Source organism: Stenella coeruleoalba (assembly GCF_951394435.1).
Source record: "Stenella coeruleoalba genome assembly, chromosome: 2".
NCBI classification, from domain to species: Eukaryota; Metazoa; Chordata; class Mammalia; order Artiodactyla; family Delphinidae; genus Stenella; species Stenella coeruleoalba.
The window spans coordinates 131265529-131283848 of record NC_137147.1 but is presented as its reverse complement, the minus strand read 5'-3'; the positions used below and the strand labels follow the sequence as shown (position 1 = coordinate 131283848).

The following is an 18320-nucleotide window of genomic DNA, read 5'->3' as shown; positions in this document are numbered from 1 at the left end:
CTTAAATCATCTTGGATCTGTGCTGTCCAGCATGGTAACCACTAAGCTACATGTGGCTATTGGGCCCTTGAAATGTGGCTAGTCTTAATTGAGATTATATTATTAAAATTGGTTTCACCTATTTCATTTTACTTTATTTAATGAGGCTAATAGAAAATCTTAAATTATGTAGCTCACATCATATTGTATATCTCTTGGATTTAATAACGTTAGGCAAAAATCACAATGAGGAAATAAGAAAATTTTCTCCTTAGCTTTTGCACCAGAATCCTCTAGAGAGCAGGACTCAGAAATAAATACCTCTTGGAATTCCAGATTTCCTGCACAAGGTTTGGGTAAAGCAGGAGAATGATGTTAGCACATACTTTCTGAAGAAAGCAGCCCAAACCCAAATCATCCACCAGGGAATACTCTGACCATGTCGATTCCACAGGTTGGTTAGATTTCTGTAAAAGTGTTAAGATTTCATTCCAGTCTTTCTGTTTTCAGACATACAGATTTATCATCAGGCTAGGATCAATAAAACTTCTTCTAAAAGCTTATTTTGTTTGAAGGACTAAGGGAACAGGAACAGATGGATATAAAAGTGGACTCCTGTTTGGTAGAGGATAGAAATGACTACAGAGGACTGTCATCCTGCGAACTGCTTCCTGCTTGTAAAGGCCTTTCCATTTCTCGGTGGCAGGAACAGAAAGTAAGGGGTTGCATAAGAGACCAGAGCTCTATCACACCATGATTTTTTCCTGTAATGAATTACAGATTTTTATTATCTTACCTTAACCTACATTGTTAGACTGTGAGCTTCACGAGAACACAGGACAAAGAATTAGTTGTCTTTATATTGCCTGTAACGTATAACTGTACCAACAACAGTAAAACCATGTTATGGCATCCTTAAGACAATGACAGTGTTTGTACCACAGGGGGTTCTTGCTGCCCTGCACTTCTACTAGTCCATACAACTCTTCTGTATGAATTAGGAAAAAAGTACCCCTTTCTCAAGTTACTTTACTGCCATCTGTTGGAAAATTATTGTAATAAAATGCAGATCTTTAACGACTATGATATGAATGATACCTCCCTTCAGAGCTGTTCAGTATACAGCCTGCTCAGCTGTACATGGTAGCCCTGGGACCACCCCAGGAGTCCACTGGTCACCCAGTGGGCTGAGAAAATCAATGTTTGAGCAAATCTCAATTCATGAGTGTCACACCAGTGTCTTGGGAAACCAGATATTTATGCTAAGACCTGAAGCCTTACAGTAACCCTATGAAGTGGGGATTCTTAGAATCCCAGTTTTTCAGATGAGCAAGCTGAGGCATAGAGAGGTTAAATAATTGGCCCACGGTCTCATGTCTGTTAGGTGGCTGAACTGGCATTTAAACGTAGCAGTGAGATTCCAGAGCCTAGATTCTAAACAACAATAATATGCTCCTCTTGCAAACCTCTGTTAACCACACTGGATGCAGAAGTTTCCAAGCCCCATTCTTGTTTTTATCTGAGCCCACTCTAGAGTAGTTTAGACATCTGCCCGTAAGTTCTTTGGATGAGTCTACAGCTGTAGTCTTTTTTAGGCTTTGGCAAAGGAAGAGAGATTTGTGTTTACTTCTGCCAGAATTTGTATTGAAGAAGGTGCTGTCCCTTCTTTATATTTCAGAATAACCTCTGGTTCTCTTACTGCTCTGTGGCTTTATTTCTTCCCACCAGTCTCCATCCTTGAATTGCAGGATGATCCACCCAGCTGTGTAGTTTGTCCTAGTCTCTCACTCTTCAAGATTTCCCTCCCTTTGTAAAGGCTACTAGGATTTTATCTCCAGGACTACCCCTCCTTCCTTTTGTGTCTGTTCCTTTCTTTAATCCCACCTCTTCTTGAACCCTTAATTGCTGTTCTCCCCTCCAACATCGCCTCTCATTTTCTCTCCAAATTATCTTACTATCTGATTTAGAAAGAAAGTGCCTCAGGGCAGGCATTGCCTTGTTATGTTGTGAAGCAGTGTCTAAAGTGCTCCATAAATTAGCATCTGTGGAGAGTTTTGTACATACTAATTATTATTATTGAAATACAGAAATGCTTTCTGAACCATGAGGAAGCATCCTATGACACTAGTCTAATTGCCTGTACATGTTTTTTAAAAAAGAAGAAAAAAGCCTCTCTTCCTGCCTTAAGAGAGCTATCAGATCTCAGAACAGCAGCCAAAATCTCAGGACTCGTTCAGGGCTGTTGTTTCAAAGCTTTTATATTTATTAAGAGAACCATGTTTGCAAGATAGTATAAAATAAGGTCCTGTTGGTCATGTGGACCTATTTGGGCAATTTATGCTGGTCAGAAAGGAGGGAATGACCCTGGAACCACTTGCCTTTGGTTTCCTTTGCCCTAGAATCTGTTATTTCCTTAGTGACATTTATGGATAAAGCCAACAGTATTCATTTCTCAGGGGGTTTAAAGTAAATTTCATTTATATCGTATTTATGTTGATGTGTAGTGCCAGAGTGAATCAGCATTTTTTATTAGCATTTTATAATACAAATGGAGCAGCTTTTAAAACTGGCTGAATTTTCTTTTTTTAAAAATAAATTTATTTATTTATTTTATTTTTGGCTATGTTGGGTCTTCGTTTCTGTGCGAGGGCTTTCTCTAGTTGCGGTGAGCGGGGGCCACTCTTCATCGCGGTGCACGGGCCTCTCGTTGCGGAGCGCAGGCTCAGTAGTTGTGGCTCACGGGCCCAGTTGCTCTGCGGCATGTGGGATCTTCCCAGACCAGGGCTCGAACCCATGTCCCCTGCAGTGGCAGGCAGATTCTCAACCACTGTACCACCAGGGAAGCCCAAACTGGCTGAATTTTAATGAAGACATGTATGTCAGAAAGACTCATTTACAGAACTATTGATCCTTCCCAATACTTGCTTTGAGAATATACTTAAAAGAGTGGTTAGTGAGACAGTGTCTGTCTAAATATCTTACTTTAAAAATCTTTACATTAGAACTTTTGGCCTGGTTTTTCTGAATGTAGGATTTAGTAAGTATATTTTGATTAATAATTTAATGAATGTTCTTTCTTGAAAGAAATGCTAGTCAGAATAAACTGAAATGATGCTAAAATTATCAATTGAAGTTACCTGTAAAATCTTCAATGGAAAATAGTGGTGCTTGTTTATTACTCATGTGAGTGTCCATGTCTGGTAAGACAGTATAATGACAGGGCCTTATTGTATTGTCCAGCTGTGTATGATCATAATTGACACATTGGATTATGTTTAAGATAGAATCATGGAGCATGGGATTGCTTTTTATCCTCACCCATACATTTTACTTTCTGCAGTATACCCTCCACCCTAAGATACAGTCTCTTTAGGCCAAATTGCTCTTTCTTATCTTCAGGCTTTTGATGGTTAACTATAGAGCAAGTTGAATCAGAAAACAAGCCCAGCTCATTTTAGATTTTTAGATGATTAACTCACAATGGGGGCTAGGTTGTGTCCTTTCCGGGGTACACAGTGTATCTCACTGCTCTAGAAGCAATGGACACTTTATGCCTTTAAAGATGAGACCCAGAGATATGCTGTCAGTGTGCTGTGTCGAGTTACAGGTTTCAAGCTGCACAAGAGCTGAGGATCATCTGTTTTACTGGGCCTCAGCTCTAGCTATACATTAGAGCATAGTGGGGAGCTTTTTAAGAAAGGTCCAATGCTGGAGAGCTTTTTTAAAAAGCTCCAATGCTCATAAATAAGATTATGAGCAGTACAGAAAACAAAGTGGGACCACCTGACACTGTCACTGACTTCGAAGTATCTGCCCTGTAATAAAACTGAGTGTGACAGAGCCACCTTCAATGCCTTCCATGTTATTCATATTGAGGAGAAACTTTACTGTCATTTGTGACAAAACTGTAGTGTTACTTTGGTTACATGGTAGGTGCACCCCCTATCCAAGCCAGGACTTGTTAGTTCAGTTTATATGTGGGAAAAGCTTTTCAGTTGAAGCTTTAATTATCCCTACTAGACAGAATAGAGCAGCTAAGCTCTTTTAATTAAGCACTTTTTAAGTCAGTTTTCCATGATGATAGTGAATTTTACTTGTCAAACATGGATACTTTAAAATTTTTAGATAAAGGGACAGAGAGCAGCAGTAAGTCATCATTCCCTTTGTAATTAGTGGGGGCAGAGGGGTAGGAAGAGATGCAAATATCATCAACATTTACTTAGAAACTACAGTGCGGTGACCCATTTATTAGGCGTTAGAAATACAAAGGTTCATTCTATGCCTTTGAGAAATTTGTTATTTTTTAGTTAAGGAGATTGTGTGTGTGTGATGACTCTTGAGACTGATTTGTATTTTTGGTTTTTCTAAATATGAAGCTTAATAAATATACCCTAATTACCACTTCCACAAATATCCATGAGAAGGCAAACAATTAAGTCAAAATATATTTTAATATGTGTAAGTGTATGTGTCTATATGTTTATATACAATGTGTGTGTATTGTGAATGGTTACATACAGAGTGATGAGTTGAAGTGTGGTTATCCAAATGAGTAGCATAGACAAAAAAGTGCTACCTCACAGGAAGTTGTGAGATTAAGTGAAACAGTTGATGGAAAATGCTTAGCACAGTGGTTGACACATAGTTAATGCTCAATAACTCTCATTATCCATGTATTTATTATTATACCACCACTACTATAGGAATTCAGAGGAAAATGAGGACTATGGGTTAGGGAGATCAGAGAAGGAGGAAAGCATAATTTAAGTAATACATATTGCATCTATTCTATTTAAAATACTTTTGGTGTAAGACTCGAGTTGCTAATAGCAAATACTTTGGAAGGTATAATATAATATAAATACATACTAATGATATGGTCTCTTTTGTTTCAGGAACTTTATATTGCTGTAGGAATATCTGGAGCCATCCAACATTTAGCTGGGATGAAAGACAGCAAGGTAACTACACAACAATAAAGATGCTAAGAGGAAAAGTTTTCATATTTTAAAACTAGGGTTTGACTGGTATGTTTCTATGTAGTTATAGTGTGTATAGTGGAACCATTCACATGAACACAAATCTAGGAACTGAAAGATAAATAAGCTACTGTACCCTGCCTGAAGATGTACCATTGGTAGGAGAGGCAGTGCTATGTCATGGAAAGAGGTGTGAACCTGAATCCCAGCTCCACTGCCAACTTACCACGTGACATGTCCTATTGGTACCTCAGTTCTGTGTCTGCCAAATGCAGGTGTTGGGTGATGATCTCTAAGATCCCTTTCAGCTCTGACAATCTATGGATAGAAAATGTGCGGTGAAAACAACTAGATGAGGTTCTGACTTATCTAGTTTATGAGGTTCTGATGCCTGATTCTCTCTCTGCTTCACCCTAGTCCCCTAATGGTTCCACCCTCATACCTCAGCAAGGCCCCTCTTCTTGGGTGTTACTAAATTGCGACTGACATGTTTTGGATTGGAGTGTCTCAAAACCTCAGTAATTGTCAGAAATACAGTGTATAGAGGAAACACTTGATTTTAACTTGCTACTTGGACTCTATGTGTGATGACTCTGTGAACATATATTTCAGAATATGACACATTAATTCATCCATAACAATGCACAGTTTGAATTATGAACTTAGTCTTTCATGAAGTCAGAGATGCCTCTGACACTCCTGCTTTTATCTATTCAGATGGAAGTTTGATATAAAAGGTAATAAAACTTTTAATGGGTTTAACTTCTAACTTGAAAAGATGCATGCACTACCTCCTTGTAACCTCTAAATGAATTGGCCCCAAATCAGTCAGATTTCACAGTTGGATGGCAGGTTTCTTTACTGAGCTCTGAAAACAGCAGTGCCAATGGGGAAAATGTTATTGCTGCATTAGAGGAAAAAACCACTCCAACACCAGCAACCTTAAAAAATACTTTTAGCTGGGCCAGTTCAGACATATCTAGAATTCTGCTTCTCTAAAATAAAAGACTCTACCTGCCTAGACGATCTTGGTGAAAGTTCTCATTACATGCCAACAGGGCTGGATTGGGAGAACTGGACTAGATAGTCAAAGCAAAAAGAATAATTGAAGTAAGGAGACCAGTGTTGGGGAACAATCCATAAGAATAAACTTGAGCCAAGAATTTGTCTCTCCATGCCATCAACAAATATTTATTAAACATGTGTACTTTGTACTAGATGCTGGAGATGCTCAAATGAAAAAGACATAGTCCCTGCCATCACTGTCTTGTGTGGGAGACACAGCAGTCTTAGGTTGTAATTTTGGTTAAGCTCTAAAATGGAATATTAAGTGATTGGTTTAAATCTGATAGTTGCATTGCATATAAGCTGTAGTTAGCATTGTGGTCTAGTTGAAAGAATATGAAATTTGATGGAACTGTATACATATTAATATGGTTGAATACAGTCTGTGCTTTAAAAGGTCTGTAAGGAAGAAGAACATGCATTTATAGGGACATATTAAAAGAGCTCTAAGGTGCAAGTAAGATTTTATCATAGTTATTTACAGTTGATAATTAAGGAATATTCTTTTAGTAATCTGAAAAACTGTGAACAGCCCAAATCTTTTTTCTTAAATACTATAGTGGTTCCTTTTCCACAGTTACGTGCTCTTTCTTTAAAAATAACTTTTATATAGTGGGATGAAAAAGCTTTCAGATGATTAAACTGTCAGACGTTTGACTAGGTGGCCTCCAGGAAAATCATTAACCATCGTTAATTTAATAAATCTCTGCTAGTAGCTGTGAAGCAGGCTACATATTCCCAGAAGAGAAACACCTCGATGCAAATCAATGCCTGTGATTCAAAATGTTTGTCCTTGTGACTTTGGATTTGAGGCTCATATTGAAACCCTCGTTTATTGTCTCTGACCATACTTTAATATATATGGCATGTTTCTCTGGATCACTAGTTACCTGGACTACAGTGTGTGCCAGTTTCGGATATTCTGGAATATTCCGCCTCAGGGCCCCTCTAGGGGAATTACACATAATGTCATGTAGCCTATATTTTAAGTCAGACTATATCAAAATACTTTAAAAAGGTGTTCCAGCTGTTTTCATGAGATGGTGTAATAGGCAGGGAAGTACTTAATTTTTCTTCTAGAGATTCACATTATTATGATCTTTTTATTAAAATAACAGCATGTTAGAGTCAAAACTCTAATTTTACTTTAATTGCAATGGTGTTAGAAGCATCTGTGAGGAATACCAAACTATTTGTAACTTATAAATAAGTCTGTTGTTAATCGAATAATTGTGTAAACATAACACCTTTTTTAGTGACTATTTCTCCTTAATCTGTTACTGATCTGTCATTATAACCTTTTACACTTAAAAATTTTATAGGGGATAAGAAGAACTTGTGGTAGTTTTTGTAGGAGATGTCGTAATTTACTTGCTTTATTACATTTATTTATATTTGCTGCATACATACAGACTTAAACTTTTTTGTTTTAAAGTTCATCTTAACAGGCTGACTAGATAGTTAAATTTTGTATTCTCACATAGACCCAGAATAGTAATTTTAAAATATTAAATTGAATGCAGTACATGGAGGATAAATAGTGAGCTACAAAGCCTATTAGGATTAGGATATGGATTAGGAATTAGGATATGGATTTGTTACTTGTTTAAAGTTGAAATCTAACATTTATAGTCACAAGTTTAAATATATATACTTGTTAATAGGAGATAGAAAATACTGATCATTTTATAAGTGAAATAAGCTGAGGATTGACTCTAATATGTATCTCATGATGATTTTATAAAGTAGACTTCTGTCTTATTGAATAAAGCACTCCAAATATAAAATAAGTTAGTTAATTTTTCATCCATGGTTTTCATTCAGTATATCTAAAATTTTTCGATGAACGGCCAAACTTTCCAGTTATATTTGGTTTGTTTGGTTTAAGTCAGATTATTGAGGTATAATTTATATACAGAAAATTCAAATTTTTTAGTACACTGCACTTAATATTTTTTGCATGGTAAAATACACAAAAAATTTACCATCTTAACCATTTTTAAGTATAAAATTAGATGTGTACCCACTGTTAGTGGTATTAAATACATTCATAATGTTGTGCACCCATCACCACTATCCAATTCCAGAACTCTTTTCGTCTTGTAAAACTGAAACTCCATACCCATTAAACAGTAACGTCCCAGTCTCCCCCCACACTCTCCAGATCCTGGTGACCACAGTTCTATTTTTTTTGTCTCCATGATTTTGACTATTCTAAGTACATCTTTTAAGTAGAATCATCATTTGGTATTTCTCTTTCTCTGACTGGCTTATTTCACTTAGCATAATGTCCTCAAGGTTAATCCATGCAGCATGTGTCAGAATTTCCTTCATTTTTAGGCTAATAATATTCCATTGTATGTATGCACCACATTTTGGTTATCCATTCGTCCATCTATGGATACTCGGGTTGCTTCCAAGTTTTAGCCTTTGTGAGTAAGGGTGCTATGAACATGGGTGTACAAATATGTTTTCAAGGCCCTGTTTTTAATTCTTTTGGGTATGCATCCAGAAGTGGAATTGCTGGATCATATGGTAATTCTATTTTTAATTTTTTGAGGGACCACCATAATGTTTTCCACAGCAACTGTACCATTTTACATTCCCACCAACAATGCATACGGGTTCCAATTTTTCCACACCCTTGTCAGCATTTGTCTGTTTTTTTGATAGTAGCCATCCTGATGGATCTGAGGTAGTATCTTATTGTAGTTTTGACTTGCATTTCCCTAATGATCAGTGATGTTGAGCATTTTTTCATGTGCTTATTGGCCATTTGTATATCTTCTTTGGAGAAGTGGCTATGGAAGTCATTCACCCAATTTTTGAATCGGGTAGTTTGGTTTTTTTGTTGTTGAGTTTAGTAGGTTTTTGAATATATTCTGTATATTAATCCTTTATCATGGGACTTCCTTGGTGACGCAGTGGTTAAGCATCTGCCTGCCAGTGCAGGGGACACGGGTTCGAGCCCTGGTCCGGGAAGCTCCCACAGGCCACGGAGCAACTAAGCCCGTGTGCCACAACTACTGAGCCTGCGCTCTAGAGCCCGTGAGCCACAACTACTGAAGCCTGTGCACCTAGAGCCCATGCTCTGCAACAAGAGAGGCCACTGCAATGAGAAGCCCGTGCTCCACAGCGAAGAGTAGCCCCTGCTCGCCACAACTAGAGAAAGCCCACATGCAGCAATGAAGACCCAACACAGCCAAAAACTAATTAATTAATTAAAAAAAATCCGTTATCAGATATATGATTTGAAATATTTTCTCCCATTCTCTGGGTTACCTTTTTACTCTGTTGATAGTGCCTTTGGATCCACAAAATTTTTAAATTTCCATGAAATTCAATTTGTCTGTTTTTTTATTGCGTATACCTTTGATGTCATATCCAAGAAATCATTGCCAAAACCAACATCATTCAGCTTTTGCCCTATGTTTTTCATCTTAGAGTTTTGTAGTTTTAGGTCTAGTGTTTAAATCTTTGATCTGCTTTGAGTTAGTTTTTGTATATAGTGTTAGGTAAGGGACAAACTTCATTTATTTGTATGTGGATATCCAGTTTTCCCAACACCATTTTTGAAAAGGCTATCCTTTCCCCATTGAATGATCTTGACACCCTTGTCAAAAATCATTTGACCATATGTGTGAGGGTTTATTCCTGGGCTCCCTCTTCTATTTCATTGGTCCTATTTAGGGTCCCTTGAGAGTCCATATGAATTTTAGGATGAGTTTTTCAATTTCTGCAAAAGTCACTGGAGGGACAGTCTTGATGGATATAGGATTATTGGTCGACAGTTTTTTTCTTTTAGCACTTTGAATATATCAGCTCACTACCTTCTGGCCTCCAAAGTTTGTGATGGAAAATCTGCTGATAGTCTTATTGAGGATTCCTTGTGTGTAGCAAATCAATTCTCTCTTTCTGATTTCAAGATTCTCTTTTTATCTTCAGCTTTTGAAAGTGTGATTTTGTGTCTTGGTGTGGATCTCTGAATTCATCTTACTTGAAGTTTTTTGAGTTTCTTGGCTGTTTCTATTCATATCTCTAATCAAATTATTTCTTTAAATATTCAGCCATTATTTCTTTAAATATTCTCTCTGCCCTGTTCTCTCTCTTCTCTTTCTGGGACTCCCACCATAGGTATTTTGGTCCTCTTAATGGTGGTCCACAGGTGCCTTAGGCTCTGTTCACTTTTCTTAAATCTTTTTTTCTTTCTGTTCTTCAAGCTTGTTAATTTCCATCATCCTGTCTTCAAATTTGCTGATTCATTCTCCTGCACGTTCAAGTCTGCCTTTGGATCCCTCTAGTGAATTTTTCATTTCAGTTTTTGTACTTTTCAGTTCCAGAATGTCTTTTTGGTTTCTTTTTGGGTTTTCTCTTTATCACTATTTCCATTTTGTTCACACATTGTTTTCTTGACCTTCTCCTCATCTTCCTTTAGTTCTTTTAGCATCTGTAAGATGACTGTTTTAAAGTCTTTGTCTAGTAGATCTGCCATCAGGTCTTTTTCAGGAACAGTTTCTGTTGATTTTTTTTTTTCCTTTGAATAGGCCATACTTTTTTGTTTCTTTGTATGCTTTGTGATTTTTTTTGTTGAAAACTGGACGCTTGAATCTAATAATGTGGTATCTGGAAATCAGGTTCTCCTTTTTCCCCAGATTTGCTGGGTTTTTGGTTATTGTTTTTGCTTATTATTGTTCTTGTTTTTTTGATTGTTGTAGGCTGTCTCTGTGCCACATATTTACCTGAGGTATAAACTTACTGTCTTCTTGGGTCTTTTCAGAGCCTGTGCCTTTCCCTGGGCCTGTGTGGTCACTTTGTAGTTTTCTCCTGATATGCATTTGCTTTTCAGTGTCCTAGGCTTTAATGTCTGGCTCCCAAAAGGGGAAAAAGAGAAAAATGAAGAGCACTGATCCTTTAAGTCTCCTGGAAATAACTTTGACGGGAGGGGGAAGGCGTGAACAATGATGGTTAAGGTACAACAGCAGTAGCCACTGTCCTCTTTGCACCTTTGTGATCAGAAGCAGCATTCCATGATCAAAGCACAGATCCTCAATATTTGGAGAACAGCGTCCTTTTTGCCCACTCTGGCTCCTGTAAGCTGTGTGAAAGCTGCCCCAGGAACATGTGCACAGCTACCTGCCACTAGGGCTGGGAGTTGGGGGGTGGGTAGCAACTATTTTGCTAAGAGCTACAGTTTACCATGCAAGTCTTCCCCTGGAAGTTGCAAACCTTTAATAGATTCCAAAGTTCCAAAATGGTTACATTAGAAAGATTCTGCCAGTTCAGTTGTAGTGTACGTGAGGAGACAGATTCCCAGTGCTTCCTAGTTGGCTGTCTTCCCAGAATCCTCTCCTCTGATTTGTTACTTACCTAAAACATTTATTTTTATAAGTAAAAAAATAACTTTAAAAAATAATGATTTAAAACCTTTTTAATACTGCAGTGGGCTAGTGGTGGGGGTGGGAGATAATCTTGTTATGTTCCAATCCAGAAATTTCTAAACTTACAATATTGGCATACATTAATCAAACTAATCTTATATGGTAGACATTTTTAAGAATACAAATTTGTTAGGGAAGTTAGAATAGAACCATCAATCTGTGTGGTATGTTTTCTTATAAAGGCCAAACTCTCTTTTTGTTTCACAGACAATTGTGGCTATTAACAAAGACCCAGAAGCTCCAATTTTTCAAGTGGCAGATTATGGAATAGTTGCAGATTTATTTAAGGTAAGTTGGCCTTGAGAGTGATGGCTGTTATCTAGGTTGTCATCCAACAACCTCCAGGAGTTGGTCAGGGAGGAAGCTATTATAGGAAAACATTGTGTGTTTGTGTATCTGTGTCTGTCTGTGTATGTATATATTAATATACGCAGTTTTGAACTACTTAAAGTGAAGAGTTGTTCTGCTTAATATATGATGTTTATATAGAGCATTATAACTTTCCCTTTAAGAAGTCCATATTGTCTTTCAAATATCCACATGGCTCTTGGCATCTCATATGCCAAGTTAGTATACAGTGTGAAATGACTCAAGTAATTATAACCTAGAACCATATTTGGCAGGTACCTTAAAGAAATTCACATCATAACCCCTCATTCAGAGATTTACTAGTGATGCTATAGCTTTTCATGGGATGAGTGGGCACTCAAGTCCACTTTATCTACTCAGCAAGTATGCTCTGCTTGCTGTGTTTGAGAGTCACAGGCCTTCCTAACAGTGACAGCTGTAGAGAAGGACACTTATTTCCCACTCCTCGCACTCTTCGTTTTTTTGAGTGTTCCTTCTACCCTGCTACCACCCCTGTATTTGCCCTCTCTGTGAGAGAATTAGTTTAGTGATATTGTTGAGCACCTGATATTCATTTGGCCACATTTAAAGGTCATAGCTTATGCATAGCCTGGCCTCTTTTTGTCCCTCAGGGCCTGTCTACTGGCTTCCAGGTCACCTTGTGCAGAAATCACTCATGCGGGAATTGAGGCTCTGAAAGTAGCATCCAACCCTGGGTTTACTGGAGTGAGGAACCCCTCACATAGAAGTATAATGAGCTACTGTGGGCCTTAATGGAGAGGCTGCAACCTGAGAACAGAGCCAGGGGTGGTCTCCCCAGCAAGAGGATTGGCCCATTACCATGGCTTCTCCAGCACTGTTTATGATCCAGATGAACTAATGAGTACACTTTGAGAGCACATCTGTATTTTGAAGTGTGTGTTCATGCTCAGTGAAAGATGGGCCCTTCAAATGCTCAGAATTATTCAGTAATGGTCCAGACTTCATGGAGAGACTATAATTGGGGCTGTTGTCCTGGGTCAGCATAGGGCAGCTTTCCCCATGGAACCTCCCCGCTCCCAAAAGAGCCTGTATATTGCATGGGAAAAATACACCCCCTCTTCTGTGATCCTGGGGTTCTGTATCTGAAATTTAGGGTTTAGGTAGGTTAGCTGCTCCTGTGACCTGGCCCAACTATGTAAGAACAAACAGTAGTGGCAGTCATTTGACCAAGATATCCCAGTGGGAGGAAAAGTTAGTATGAAAAAGATAAATGTTTTTGTATTTCTGTATAATAATACCTTTGTTCAAGTAGAAAGCATTTAGTTCCAGTGAGATACAGATAAAGGGATAAAGACCTTTTAATTTAAAAATGAAAGCAAACACTTTCTGAACCTTAACCATGTATCATGTTGATATGTTTGCAGACAGGCATCTACTGTAGTTACCTTTTATTTTTCCTCGAGAATATTTGAGTAAATCTATAAGTAATTTTGTTTATTTTAAGTTATGTTATTCTGTCTGCTTGTGTACTATGTATTGCTACTTACATGCGGGGCTTACCGGATAAAAGAATGAAGTGTTAGACAGTCAGAAATTTGTGATGTTCATACTGTGTGGGACACCATTGCATCTATTATTGCTATAAAGATGCTCCTGCCTCAAGGCAGGATATCATTGTTATCTTTGTAGCAATGGTAGATGCAGTGGTGTCCCACACATTGTGCATTAACATGAGAGAGTGTATGTATCTGTATTGTATGTGTGTGTGTGTGTTTGTGCGCATGCACATGATCAAAGAGATATCTCATTCAGAGTCCTAGGACAGTAAAAGTGGAAAGGGACCTCAAAGATCATCCAGTCAGCTGATTTCCAACCTGAGATTCTCAAGCTATTTTTGGTGTTTTAAGAAGTGCACTTTTAAAAATTTTTTGAAAAATTTTTTTATTGAGATAACATAGTTTTATAACATTATATAAGTTTCAGTAATTATATAAGTTTATATAAGTTTCATATTTCTACTTCTGTATACCCTACAGCATGCTGACCACCAAAAATTTAGTTTCCACCTATCACCATACCGTTGATCCCCTTTACTCATTGCACCCTCCCCCAAGCCCCTTCCCCTCTGGTAACCACTATTCTGTTCTCTGATTCTATGTGTTTGTTTTTATTTGGTGTGTTCATTTACTTTGTTTTGGTGGGGGGGGGGGTATATTCCACATGAGTGAAATTGTCTTTCTCCTTCTGATTTATTTCCTTAGCATAATACCATCAAGGTCCATCCATGTTGTCATAAATGGCAAGATTTCATCTTTTTTATGGATGAATAGTATCCCATTGTATATGTATACAGCACATCTTCTTTATCCATTCACTGTTTGATGGCCACTTAGGTTGTTTCCCTATCTTGGCTATTGTAAATATACTGCAGTGAACTCAGGAGTCCCCATATATCTTTTCTTCTTTTAAAATTTTTAAAAACTTTTTGTTTTATATTGGAGTATAGCCGATTAACAATGTTGTGATAGTTTCAGGTGCACAGCAAAGCAACTCAGCCATACATATACATGTATCCATTCTCCCCCAAAGTTCCCTCCCATCCAGGCTGCCACATAACATTGAGCAGAGTTCCCTGTGCAATGCAGTAGGTCCTTGTATATGGGTCATTTGAAATACCGGTATATCTTTTCAAGTTAGTGTTTTTGTATTCTTCGGATAAATACCCAGGAGTGGGATAGCTGGTTCATGTGGTAGTTCTATTCTTAATTTTGGGGGGAATCTCCATGCTTTTTTCCATAGTGGCTGCACCAATTTACATTCCCACCAGCAGTGCAGGAGGGTTCCCTTTTCTCCACTTCCTCAGCAACACTTGTTATTTCTTGCCTTTTTGATAATAGTCATTCTAACAGAAATGAGGTTTTGATTTGCAAGTTCCTAATAATTAGTGATGTTGAACATCTTTTCATGTGCCTGTTGGCCATCCATATGTCTTCCTTGGAAAAATGTCTATTCAGCTCCTCTGCCCATTCTTTAATGAGGGTGTTTTGTTTTGTTGTTGTTGAGGTGTATGAGTGCTTTACATATTTTGGATATTAACCCCTTATTGGATATATGATTTGCAGATATCTTCTCTTGTTTCATAGGTTGTCTTTCCATTTTATCAATGATTTCCTTTGTCATGCAGAAACTTTTTAGTTTGCCATTTGTTTATTTTTTGCTTTTGTTTGCCTTGCCTGAGGAGACATATCTGGAAAGATGTTGCTAAGACTAATATCAAAGAGCATACTGCCTATGTTTTCTTCTAGGAGTACTACTACGGTTTCAGGTCTTACATTCAAGTCTTTGATCCATTTTGAATTGATTTTTGTGTGGGGCATGGTCTATTTTCATTTTTTTGCCTATGGCTGTCCAGTTTTCCCAGCACCATTTATTGAAGAGACTATTCTTTCTCCATTGTATGTTCTTTGTTCCTTCATTATAAATTAATTTTCTATATATGTGTGGGTTTATTTCTGGGCTCTCTATTCTCTTCCACTGATCTGTGTATCTGTTTTTGTGCCAATACCATGCTGTTTTGATTACTATGGCTTTGTTATATAGTTTGAAATCAGAACATGGGATACCTCCAGCTTTGTTCTTTTTCCTCAGGATTGCTTTTGTTTTGGGGGGGGGCTTTTATGTTCCATGTAAACTTTAGAATTTTTTGTTCTATTTCTGTGAAAAATGTCCTTGGGATTTTGATAGGGATTGCATTGAATCTGTAGATTGCTTTGGGCAGTATCAACATTTTAACAGTGTTAATTCTTCCAGTCTCTGAGCATGGAATATCTTTTCATTTATTTATGTCTTCTTCAGTTTCTTTCAACAATGTCTTACAGTTTTCATTGTACAGGTATTTCACTTCCTTGGTTAAATATATTACTGGGTATTTTATACTTTTTGTTGTGATTGTAAACAGGATTGTTGTCTTAATTTCTCTCTGCTAGTTCATTGGCAGTATGTAGAAACACAGCAGATTTTTGTGTGTTGATTTTGTACCTTGAAGCTTTGCTGTATTCATTTATTACTTCTAATAGTTTTTTGGTGGAATCTTTAGGGTTTTCTATATATCAAATTATGTCATCCACAAATAGTGACATTTTTACTTCTTCCTTCCCAGTTTGGATGCCTTTTATTTCTTTTTCTTGCCTAAATGCTCTGGCTAGGACTTCCAGTACTATGTTGAATAAGAGTGGTGAGAGTGGGCATCCTTGTCTTGTTCCTGATTTTAGAGGGATAACTTGGTTTTTCACCACTGAGTGTGATGTTAGTGGGTTTGATACATATGACCTTTATTATGTTGAAGTACATTCTTTCTGCATCCACTTTATTGAGAGATTTTACCATAAATGGATGTTGAATCTTGTCAAGTGCTTTTTCTGCATCTGTTGAGATGATCATATGGTTTTTGTCCTTCATTTTGTTAATGTTGTGTGTCACGTTAATTGATTTGCAGATGTTGAACCATCCTTGCATTCCTGGAATAAATCTCACTTGATCATGGTGTGTTATCCTTCTAATGTATTGTTGTATTTGGTTTGTTAATACTTTGTTGAGGATTTTTTCATCTATATTCATCAGAGAGATTGGTCTGTAATTTTCTTTTTTTGTGTTTTCTGTGTCTGTGTTTGGTATCAGGATGATGTTGGCCTCATAAAATGAGTTAGGAAACGTTCCCTCTTCAGTTTTTTGGAATAGTTTGAGGAGGGTGGGTATTAAATCTTCTTTGAATATTTAGTAGAATTCACCTGTGAGGCCATCTGGTTCTGAACTTTTGTTTTCTGGGGAGCTTTTTATTACTGTTTCGGTCTCTGTACTAGTGACTGGTCTATTCACTTTCTCTATTTTTCATGATTTAGTCTTGAAAAGTAGTATGATTCTAAGAATTTGTCCATTTCTTCTAGGCTGTCCAGTTTGTTAGCATATGTTCATAATATTCTCTTATAATCCTTTGTATTTCTGTGGTACCCATTGTTATTTCTCCTCTTTTGTTCATTTTATTTATCAGAGCCTTCTTTTTTTCTTGGTGAGTCTAGCTAATAGTTTGTCAATTTTGTTTATCTTTTCAAATAATCAGCTCTTAGTTTCACTGATCTTCTCTATCATATTTTAGTCTCTATTTCATTTATTTCTGCTCTGATCTTTATTATTTCTTTCCTTCTACTGACTTTGGGCTTTGTTTGTTCTTTTTCTGGTTCCTTTAGGTGTGAGGGTAGATTGTTTATTTGAGATTTTTCTTGTTTCTTGAAGTAGGCCTGTGTTGCTATAAGCTTCCCTCTCAGTACTGCTTTTGCTCCATCCCATAGATTTGGGTATGTCATATTTTCATTTTCTTTTGTGTTCAGGTAATTTTTTATTTCTCCTTTGATTTCCTCATTGGCCCAACAGTTGTTCAGTAGCATGTTGTTCATTCTCCACATTTTTATGATTTTTTTCTTTCTTTCTTCTTGTAGTTGATTTCTAGATTCATACCATTATGATCAGAAAAGATGCTTGATATGATTTCAGTCTTCTTAAATGTATTGAGAGTTGTTTTGTGTTACAGCATATGGTCTATCCTTGAGAAAACTCCATGTGCACTTGAGAAGAATGTGTATTCTGCTGCATTTGGATGGCCTGTTCTGTACAAATCTATCAAATCAGATCTGACATTTCATTTAAGGCTGCTCTTTCCTTATTGACTTTCTGTCTGAATTATCTATTGGTTGATGTAAGTAGGATCTCCTACTATTACTGTGTTGCTGTCAATTTCTCCCTGTAGGTCTGTTAATAGTTGTTCTATATATTTTGGTGCTCCTCTGTTAGGTGCATATATGTTAATAAGTTGTGTCTTCTTATGAGCTGTCCCCTTTTTCATTATACATTATCCAATTTGTCTCTTGTTAATTTTTTTGTCTTGAAGTCTTTTTGTCTGATATGAGTGTAGCTACACTTTCTTTTGGCTGCCATTTGCTTGGAGTATCATCTTCCATCCCTTAAGAAGTCCACATTTGACTATAGGGAGACTATTTGGAGTAAGACATAATTTTTATTTGCCTTTAGCTAGAATTACGGTAGTGTCTATCTCATGCAGCTCAGAAGTTCTGAAGTACAGTTATATATGCCTTTGATTAATACAAAGTGAGAAAATCAGTCCTTAAAAATGCAGTTTGGGGAAAAACAAAGAAGATACTAAAAATTCTGCTTGAGTTGCAGCCTCCCATTTATTAATATATGAGTAACATGCAGGGTGTGTTCTTCTTAAGTTGTCTGTGTCCCAGAGAGATGTGATTTGGAGAAGCTGCTCAGCAAGTTATTGGCACAACTAAGCCAGGCTCCTGATTCTGTTCGTTTTCTCATCACTCTGCCTTTCCAGCTCATCAGGTACCACAGCTGGGTGGTTCACTGCTACTCCTGTACCTTAGATAAGTTGCAGTAAATAGAACCACATCTTTGACAGACTAGCAGCCAAGGCAGAACTAGATAGAAATCAAATTGTTTTCTCAGTTGA

At 37.2% G+C, this 18320-nt stretch overlaps 1 protein-coding gene across 2 annotated transcripts in view; it reads left to right on the top strand.

Moving 5' to 3' along the window:
* ETFA (electron transfer flavoprotein subunit alpha) overlaps nt 1-18320 on the top strand; it is an 88624-nt gene that overhangs the window by 62425 nt on the left and 7879 nt on the right. For both annotated transcript variants that reach the window (XR_013827090.1, XM_079913005.1), the window contains exons 10-11: nt 4875-4940; nt 11669-11749. Coding sequence is in view for 1 of the 2 variants with exons in the window: in XM_079913005.1 (XP_079769131.1) it covers nt 4875-4940; nt 11669-11749 (147 nt within the window). In the remaining variant the exon portion in view is untranslated. The remainder of the gene's footprint in view (nt 1-4874; nt 4941-11668; nt 11750-18320) is intronic.